The following is a 9,832-nucleotide window of genomic DNA, read 5'->3' on the forward strand; positions in this document are numbered from 1 at the left end:
GGCCCACAGTACCGCCCGGGATCCCCAACACCGCCTGGGGAGCCCAACACTGCTCCGGGATCCCCAACACTGTCCCGGGACTCCCAACATCCTGCTCAGCCCGAGGCCTCAACGCCCCCCGGGACCCTACCAACACCCACCCCTCTGCTGCCCCAAGCACTCCTCAGGACACCCCAACACTGCCCTGGGACCCCCAACACTGTCCCGGGACCCCCCCCAACACCCAGGCCAGCCCAAGGGCCTCCCGGTACCCCAAACATCCCTCAGGACTCCCAACCACCCCAGTACCTCCCAACAGACCCCCAACACTCACATCCCTCCCCACTGGCACCTCCAGTATCCCACTGAGACTCCCTGCACACATTTCACCCCAGAATATGGAGACCACCTTTTCCAGCACCCGTCTCAGTCCATAATTACCGTCAACCTCCCCCCAGCACCCACCTGAACCCCCAGACCAGCCTGAGCCTCCCCTGGATCATCAGATCTCAGGGCTCCTAAGACTCTTCCCAGCACTCATCTGAGCCCACACCCCAGCACCTGCCTGATCCCACATCACTCACAGACCCCCCCCAGGAAACACCTGAGCCCCCAGGCCCCCACCAGCAGCTTAAGACACCCCACACAGCACCCGCATGAACCCTCAGCACCTTCCTGAGCCCACAGCACACCCAAGACCCCCCAGAGCCCCCAAAATCTTTCACAGCCACATCCCACAGCATCTGTAACATCTCCCTCCAACTCCCAGCACCCCATTAGTCCCCAGTACCACCCCACACTCCCCCTCCAAACCCTCCAGCACCCCCTGGAAGACCCACACAGTGCCCCCTTGAACCCCACTTATCCCCAGCCCCATGGGGGACATGGATGCCCATTCCCACAGGTCAAGTTACAAGCACTGAGCACACAGTTAACACCCCCAAAAAAATTGTGGGAAAGGCTTTGAGGAGTAAAGGGCTGGAGATGGGGCAAGAGGAGATCCCCTGGCATGAAAAGCTTGGGAGAATGCAAGAGCAAGGGGTCTCAGCCTCATCCTACTCTCAGACATGAGCTTCGGTCCTTAATTGCAATGAAACATATTTTCAGTCAGCTCTTGATTGTGGGTGTGATGGGTGGTTTTGATATCTCTCTGATCCATTTTCATAGAATCCTGGAATGGTTTGAGTTGGAAGGACCTTAAAGATCGTCTCATTCCACTCCCTCTGTTCCACTGGACCACAAGATCTAGGTCCCTTTAGAGCAACCTTGTTTAAATTTCAGCCTTGTTTAAGTTCTCGGCCTCAACAACTTCCTGCAGCTCTGAGTTCTGCAGCTGAATTAAACATTGCAAGAAAAAGGACTTCCTCTTCTCAGTTTTGGATTTCCTGCCCTGTCAATCCCAGCCCAGGGAGTGGGATTGTCTCCTCATCCTGATTTCCCTGCCTTTCCAGGCCAATGGGGTGAAATTCTGGGAGATGCTCCTGGACAAGACCCAAATGCTGTGGCTGGGGCACTGAAAGCTGGGTTGAAGATTTGTTCCAACTTGTCAGAAGCTTGTGTGGGTTCTCAGCTTCCAAGGTGGATTCATCCCAGCAGGATGGTGGTAAATGCCCGCTGACTTTGGGCTGGTATCCGAGATCTTCCCAATCTTGGCTTGGCTGAGGCAGCTCCTCTAATTCTTGCAGAGCGCCTTGAGGAATTACAAACAGCTTAAAAGGAAACCACCTGATTTTAAAAAAAAATCCTGTGGTCCAAACAAATATGCATTTCCCTCTTGCTATTAATATCCCAGGCCTTGATCCTCCTCCAAATACTCGTGCAGGCGTTTAATGGCTTGCAAAGGAGCGGTGCCTTTGATCCCAGAGTGGGAATGTTTGCTGGGATGTGAATTATTAAAGGTGAAAGATGCTTTCAAGTGCAACATGCAGCCCGTGTTTTCCAATGTGATTTATTACCTTCCTGGTGTTTCTCCCAGCCTGGCAATGAGAAATTAATTTCCAAGTTTGGGTGGGGAGGTTTGGAGGGGAGTAACTCATGCTTTGGGCACAAACTCCATCCTTTTTTCTAGAGATGATTCCCAGGGGAAGACAGACATTTCTTTCTGCCTGCTGTTCTGAGGAGCCTTTTGTTTTTCAGCTCCTGCTTTGGGCCCTGTTCGAGCTCCCTGGTCCTTCCCTGCAGCAGCAATATTGCAGTGGGGAGGATTGCTGCAGCTGCTGCCATCTAATGGGAAAATTCAGCCTCCACGGCCTCAACTCTTCATTTTGGAATCAAATAAAACCTTTTCTTGCACAACCCTGCTGCCACTCGGCCAAGCAGCATCTTCCATGTGCAATCCCAGCATATTTAGGCAAAGGGAAAAGCTGATCTGATGGGTGGCTTTGCATGGGGAACAGACCCAGTAAAAAGAAGTTTATGTGTTGATCAGGCTGAAATGGTGCTTCTCCTATAATGGATCGAATTTGCAAAGTACACGTGGATTTATATTATTTTAAAATAAAAGAAGAAATAGCAAAGAGGGTCCCAAACAGTAAGAAAAAGCTATTCCAGATATCCCAAATACCAAACCCAGGCACAGCTCTGAGCTGGGCCACATAGATCTTTCCTGAGGAACTACTCCATCACTAAAAATATTATATAAAGAAATATGGTAAAGGGGGATGGACTGGGAATGGGAGCATTAAATATATTGAATTAAGAAAATAAAGTGTTTTAATGATGGGGTCAAAGGAAAATGACTTGAGGTAGGCTGGGGGGAGACACGAGAGATGGAGACTTAGGATACAGAGGTAGTGGAGTGATAAATTGGGGTGTTCAGGGGAAATAAATCATCCCTAAAAGACTGAGATATTCCAGAGTCAATGTAAAGTTGGACCCTGGCTGGTGAAGCTGATATATATAAAAATATATATAATTATATATGAAAATATATAGTGTTACTAGAAACCCAACTCCTGTTGTCACTTTATTTTTCTAAAGCACAAACTGTCTACTATTAAGCTTTGCCATTATTTACGTATAAATAATAACGGCAACAAAAAGCAAATCCAACTAGGCAGAATTATTTCCCCGAACTCTGCACATAAGCACAGCCTTTAAATACACCTGTTGAACTGCTGGGAATTTACATGGAACATATAAAATACTAAAATATAGCGCTTGTATTCTGATTTATTTAGTCTGTATGTCCTTTTTTTCCTGCAAAAGTATGATTCAATCAAGTTGTAAAAAGATTTTTTTAAAAACCCTTGAAATTGGGACATGTGCTTATTTAGATTTTCAGGCTGGATTTAAAACCAATTCAGTTACTTCACAAAGAGCAGAAGGGCAGGATGCAGCAGCTTGTTCTTCTCTGCCCAGCCTCAGATTTGCTGCAATAGTCCAGAACTCTGCTTTGGGGACAACACAATGAAAAAACCTCTTGCAAGCATTTATCTTCTTATTATCCTGGACGTGCTCTTGGGGCTTTTGAATTTATTTTGAGAAAAATATTCAGTAGTTTCTGTCAAGCCCCATCACAGCTCACTGGCAGGATAAACCTGGGAAGGGAAAAATTAGCTTTACCTTGTCTAATTGGAGAGACTTAAGTGCATTTAGGATACACTGAATATCTCATTGTTCCTGATGAAATCCAATCAGATTGCAAAGCCAGAGCAGAAGTCCCCGCAGCCCAGAGCACCAACAGCACTAAACCCCCTTGTTTTATACACTTGGATGGCTCCAGGTTTTCATTTCTTCTATCCCAAGGCTTGGGTTTAGTCCCTGCTGCTTCCCATATCCTTCCAGCATCTCAGACTCATCTGGGTTCCTTTTCTACCTCTTTCCTTGGCCTGTTTTTGGTCTCCAAAAGAAAGGGGTGAAGTTCCCCAAGAAGTATTTTGGAGGGCTGGTGTGCTCTGGGGGAATGGCAAGGAGTTCCCCACAGCAGCTTTTGCTCTCAGCATCCAAGGAAGATCAGGCAAGGAAGACACACGGGGAGAGAGAAGGTGTCCAAGGGCTATTTTTATGTTTTTCTGGCTGTTGCTGCAGTTTCAGATCAGTGTGGGGGGTCTGTCCATCACCAGCAGCAGCCTTTTTTCTTCTGGGGTGCCTTTGGTACTTCTTCTGCCTTATTTTTCAATTCATCTTCACGAACTTTGAGTAACCTGGGAGAAAAGGAAGCAAATTAGCTGGGTATTTCCCCCATATTTTGTATTGTTGTGCTGTGTGTCTTGACAAGCCTTGGTACAAGAGGCTCAGCACGGCTGAAAGGAGTCAGGATCCTTCCAGTTCCGCGTGATCCAAGAGCTGTGGACGCTGCTAAAAATGCTGACCTAAATCAAATCACAGACAGAACTTGTTTCAGTCAAGCCAGGGAGAAATCAGCAGCATCCCAAAAAGGGTTTAATTCATCTCCATGCAATGCTGGTTGTTCAGGAGACAAGTTAGGCCAGTGCTGAGTGCTCATCCCCGCACATGCTGCCCTGAGTTTTCCCTGGCATTTGGGCATGGAGTCTCTGGTGACAGTGACATCCCAGTATTTGGAGTTAAAAAAGCAGGGAGGGAGCCCATTAAACTGAGGACAGCTGGAAAATCCAAGTACACGCCTCACCTGACGAAGCTGACCATGGACTCGAAGACGTTGTGGCCTGAGGCAGCGCTGCACTCGTAAAACATGAGCTGATGCTCCTGGAAGACACAGACCCCGAATAGAAATGTAATGTTCTTGCACTGGAATAGCTTAATGTGGGAATAAACAGCCATGGGACAGTCACAGCCAAGGGAAAACAGGAGGGAATCAAGGAAACAAATACCTCAATAACTTATTTACTGGAACATGAGGGTGAAATCCAGTTTTTCTGGTTGCTACGACACTAACTTTTAATACCAAGGAAAAGGCTGACACTGCAGACAGAAGAATTTGTGATGCCCTCTGGTTATGGGAGTGAACACAGAGAGAGACATACCTAGATGTTCCCAACTCTTTTGTGCCTGACAGTGACCAGTTTGGGAAAATAAGCATCTATCCATCATCTCCATTTGTAAAACTGGCCCATGGATTCTGGCCCAAATCCCATAAGTCTAAAATTAAGTCATTAAAGGTGAGATTCTTCTCATTCTCCTCACCTAACTTTTATTAGCCATCTATATTTGAAGAGATTAATTAAACTTTGATCATTTCAGTATCTTTAAACCAGGATAGTGCTCAGTGGGTTTATTGTTTTGATGGCGCTAGGAACATACTGAACACTTCACAGCAAAGATAAGCAGAGCTGAAAATGTTTTAATTTACAAATCCAGTTCCATAAACCAATTTACTGGGATGGTGCTGGGGCAAAATTAAAGTGGCAAAGGGAAAGCAAGGCAGGGAAGGGTGAGAGGTGGGTTCAGAGAGCGCTTTGCTGGCTGCCTATGCATGAGGGGTAAATTAAGGGCTTTCCCCTTTCTCCAGCTCCTCAGGATGGTGGTGTTCATCTTTAGCTGTCCCTGCCTTGCTTGGGTGGCTGTGCTTCACCACCTACCTTGGCCAGGCATTCACCCTCCTTCGTAGGGACCTGTCTCTGGGCAGCACAGTCGGTTTTGTTCCCGAGAAGCAGAACAGCAACTCCATCCTCTGCTGCTTCCTGAGTGATAAAGAGGGGAAGAACAGGACAGCTTCAAAATCTTCCTTGAATCCCAGCTGGCCATACTGTCTACACATATCCTGGAACGCCACGACTGACCCATTGATTTGGACTAATAACAGAACTTTAAATTCTTAAATAAGTTCAACAGCATTTAAGAAATTATTTTTTTCCTCTTAAATCATCTGTCCATGTCTATTAGCAGGGCAGAAAACTGGATGAGTTACCCTTGTAATGAATTCACTTTATGCTCAACTTCAGCAGCCCTCTGAAGATGCTCTGGCTGGGATTTAAAGGCACTGAGAAAGGCAAGATGCTATTTTGCTTCAGCATTTTTAAACACTGACTTTGTGTCAATTGGAAATCTCTGACAAGAAGTTTTTAATAAGCCTTGAATCACCTCCCATTTCCCAGGACTCAAAGTGGACTCTTCTTGATGTAAAAGCACCATCACTTCCAACATTTTCCATTCCTCTTCACTAGTTTTTAATTGTTTAAGAGCTGACCAGTGCTACCAACAAATTACCCTGGGAAACGCTGCAGACTTGTGAAAATTGTCTGTATCTGACTTAAATCCTCCAAGAAAAATTATTTTATAACCAAAGCAATGCGGAATACCCTTTCCAAAGGGCTTGGCCACTCCTATCATCCCAAGAGCTCGGGACCTCACCCACCTGGATGCAGCTGAGCCAGTAGCGCACGTCGGAGAAGGAGTACTCGGAGGTGATGTCGTACATCAGCACCACCCCGTCCGCCTTCCGGAAGAACTGCTTGGTCATGCTGTGGTACCTGTGGGCATTTCAGATGGTCACTACTATGGTCTAAGGAGGTTCTGCCTAGGAGTGATGTGAAATCCTAGTGGAAAAGGTGGGAATGCGGGTCTACAAAACAGGCAAACCCCAGATTTGGCTCTTGTCGTGATGGCAGGGACCATAGGAACAGCCTGAGTGCCAGTTTTATCTTAATTACTTCCTTTATTATGTTTTATCAGATCACATACTGTACAGAGTCCCTCCTTGAGCAACCCCACCTTTGCTTAGCAAAGCCAAGAATATTCATTGTCCCTAAACTACCAGGAAAAAGAAAACCCCAGGTCATGTCCTTAAGCAGCACAGCACCTCACCTTTCCTGACCAGCTGAGTCCCACAGGCGGAGAGCAAAGCGCTTGTTATCCACAACGAGGTTTTTGATCTGATAATCCAGTCCTGGAAGACACAAAAGAGGATATTTTGATACTATAGAGGTCTGCCCTGTGACAGAAGATGGATGGAGAAGACACATGGGGCAGGGTGGTCTGAGGCAGCAGCTCCAGGGGTTGGTCCCAAGGGAACCTCTAGCTTTTAGATGTTCAATGGCTGGATTTTGGGAAGGTCTCTCATCTCATGATGAATAAAACCAGGTTGGTGAAGAGAGGAGAATGGAGCTGAAAGGCAAAGCAGAGGGGAAAGCACTGGGCCGCTGTCATTGGTGCCCTAGGAAGGACGAGGAGGAGCAGCATTTCCTGCCCATGAGCATCCAGGCGTGGGGAGTTGGTGGTTCTGGTTGGCCCCTGGGGAGAGGTTGTACAACACACTTGGCATGAGCTGTAACAGGCATGTGGTGGCCACCAGCAGCTTGTGAGGTGGAGGAAAGGGAATTGCAGTGGTGATCCAAGCGAGTGCTTGGAGAAGGGCTGGAGGAGACCTACCCACTGTGGCGGCGAGGTGGGGGTTGAAGGTGTCGGCGTGCAAACGGTACAGGAACGATGTTTTGCCCACGTGGGAGTCCCCAACGAACAGCACATTGTAGAGGTGGTCTGGATCCAGGGGAGCTTTAGGACAACCCCTTGGGCCTCCTGCCCCACCTGCAGTCACAGCCCCTAGGCTGGGCTCACCTTCCTGGCTCACTTTCTGACCAAACTCTTGCATCTTCTCTTGTTGGCCAACACTGAGGTCTTTGCTCTGTTCTCCTAAGAGCTGCCCTTGCCCCAGTGAGTTATCTCTGAGGACCATCCCCAGCTGATCACTCCCAGCATCTTCTGGTGGCACTGTCACGTGCAGTGTTGATGCTGGTGACACCTCTTGCTTTGGAGGCTCAGCAGGTCTGGCAGCTCTGTGCTCCGGTTCCATCGCGGGTGCTGTCTCCCCCTCCGGCCGCGGGGCCACCGTGTGAAGCCTCCCCTCATGTCCCTGTGCTGAAACCTGCTCCTGAAGCTCCCTTGGGGTTGCCTGTCCCGGAGCACAAAGCCGCCACACATCTGGAATGAGAACATCCTCCTGCATCATCGTTTCCAGCTTTAGGGTGTTGATTTGTAACGGCACCTCAGAGAACAGGGAGGCCAATGCTGGCACAGCGTCATCGTGACCCTGGTTTAGTCCTAGACCCTGAGTTTTCACTACATTCCTCGCCCCTGCCTCCAGCCTCTCTCCCTGTGCCACTTCCAGACCATGAGCTCCATCCAGAGGCTTCTCCTCTGCAGGAGCCCTCTCTCCCTGCAATAATTCCTGTGACTCCAGAATCTGCCCCTCAGGACCAACATATGTTCCCGGTTTTGCTTGGAGACCAGGGCCCTCTGCAGCAGTGACAGGCTCAGGACACAAAGCAGCCTCAGTTGGAGGGGGCACATATGCAGCAGCAGCTCCTTCCTGCAGGTTTGCAGTGGGAGATGCACCCAGACCTGCCTCCAAACCTGGAGTCCAGCTCTGCTCCCCTTCCCACATCCCAACTACACTCAGAGGTGTCAGATCTGCCTGTGTGCTCCCTCCTGAGCCTGCTTTGGACTCGTGCTGTTCTGTGAACAGCTGCACATCAGCACCAGTGCTCTGGGCCTCCAGTGTGTCCAGGCTTTCAGCCTCCTCCTGTGGTTGTACTCCTGCACCAGCCCCCCCTCCCTGTTTGCCTCGTTCTCCGGCTGGATCAAGCGCAGACTCCTGTGGCAGACCATGCTCTCTTTGCACTTGTGCTTCTGCAGTCAGCTGCACATTGGCACCACTGCTCTGGTGCTCAACACTGCCCAGGCTTTCAGCCTCTTCCCCTGGTTGTAGACCTGCACCAGCCCCCTCTCCCTGACCCAAGGTCACCTCACTGGGATGAGGCTCTGCCTGTCCTTGTGCCCCATCCTCCTCCTCCTTGATCCGAACATTTGTTCCAATTTCTCCTCCCTGTGGGACTCCTGAGCTGAGACCCTCTGACAGATGCAGATCTGCCTGGGCATCCTCTGCTTCCACTTCCACTAACTCTGCTTTATCCACCTGATCCAGGGGCTGCACATCTGGATCCACACTCCCTCCCTGCTCTGTTCCCAGGGAGTCAGTCTGCTTTAAGGCCTGCCAGTGTGCCTCTGTGCTTTCTCCTGAGGCTGATTTGAGTTCATCCCCCTCTGCAATCAGCTGCACATTGGCACCACGGCTCTGGTCCTCAGTAGTGTCCAGGCTTTCAGCCTCTTCCTGTGCTTGCATGTTTTCATCAGCTCCTTCACTGTGCTCAGCCCCTGATCCCTGCAGATCAAGCACAGGCTCGTGTGGCAGCCCATCCTCACCCTGTCCTTGTGCCCCATCCTCATCCTCCTCAATCTGAACAGCTGTTCTACTCTCCCCTCCCCGTGGAACTCCTGAGCTGGGTCCCCCACACAGCTGCAGATCTGCCTGGGCATCCTCTGCCTCCACTTCCACTAACTCTGCTTTATCCTCCTGATCCAGGGGCTGCTCATCTGGATCCACAGCTGCACATTGGCACCACTGCTCTGGTGCTCAACACTGCCCAGGCTTTCAGCCTCTTCCCCTGGTTGTAGACCTGCACCAGCCCCCTCTCCCTGACCCAAGGTCACCCCACTGGGATGAGGCTCTGGCTCGTGTGGCAGCCCATGCTCACCTTGCTCTTGTGCCACGTCCTCTTCTTCATCCTCCTCAATCTGAACAGCTCCTCCACCCTCCCCTCCCCATGGAGCCCCTGAGCTGGGTCCCCCACACAGCTGCAGATCTGACTGGGCATCCTCTGCCTCCACTTCCACTAACCATGCTTTATCCACCTGATCCAGGGGCTGCTCATCTGGATCCAATCTCCCTCCCTGCTCTGTTCCTGGGGATCCAACCTCACCCAGGAGCTGCAGATCTGCCTCTGTGCTCCCTCCCAGGGTCAGTCTGAGCTCATCCTCCTTTGCAACCAGCTGCACATTGGCACCACTGCTCTGGTGCTCAACACTGCCCAGGCTTTCAGCCTCTTCCCCTGGTTGTAGACCTGCACCAGCCCCCTCTCCCTGACCCAAGGTCACC

General features: G+C 50.0%; 1 protein-coding gene across 3 annotated transcripts in view; it reads right to left on the bottom strand.

Annotated features, from left to right (window-relative positions):
• Nucleotides 1–2,931: 2,931 nt before the first annotated feature.
• Nucleotides 2,932–9,832, bottom strand: part of RAB44 (RAB44, member RAS oncogene family) — a 17,265-nt gene continuing 10,364 nt past the window's right edge. The window contains exons 2-8 of one of the 3 annotated variants that reach the window (XM_017739122.1): nt 9,388–9,431; nt 7,270–8,641; nt 6,706–6,787; nt 6,257–6,371; nt 5,481–5,582; nt 4,571–4,647; nt 2,932–4,124 (exon numbers count right to left, since the gene is read on the bottom strand). In XM_017739122.1, coding sequence (XP_017594611.1) covers nt 4,037–4,124; nt 4,571–4,647; nt 5,481–5,582; nt 6,257–6,371; nt 6,706–6,787; nt 7,270–8,641; nt 9,388–9,431 — 1,880 coding nt within the window. In that variant the 3' untranslated portion in view covers nt 2,932–4,036. The remainder of the gene's footprint in view (nt 4,125–4,570; nt 4,648–5,480; nt 5,583–6,256; nt 6,372–6,705; nt 6,788–7,269; nt 8,642–9,387; nt 9,432–9,832) is intronic. The other 2 variants (XM_017739123.1, XM_017739121.1) reach the window with 2 other exon arrangements.

The sequence above is a fragment of the Corvus brachyrhynchos genome, unplaced genomic scaffold (assembly GCF_000691975.1).
Source record: "Corvus brachyrhynchos isolate BGI_N302 unplaced genomic scaffold, ASM69197v1 scaffold607, whole genome shotgun sequence".
Classification (NCBI taxonomy): Eukaryota; Metazoa; Chordata; class Aves; order Passeriformes; family Corvidae; genus Corvus; species Corvus brachyrhynchos.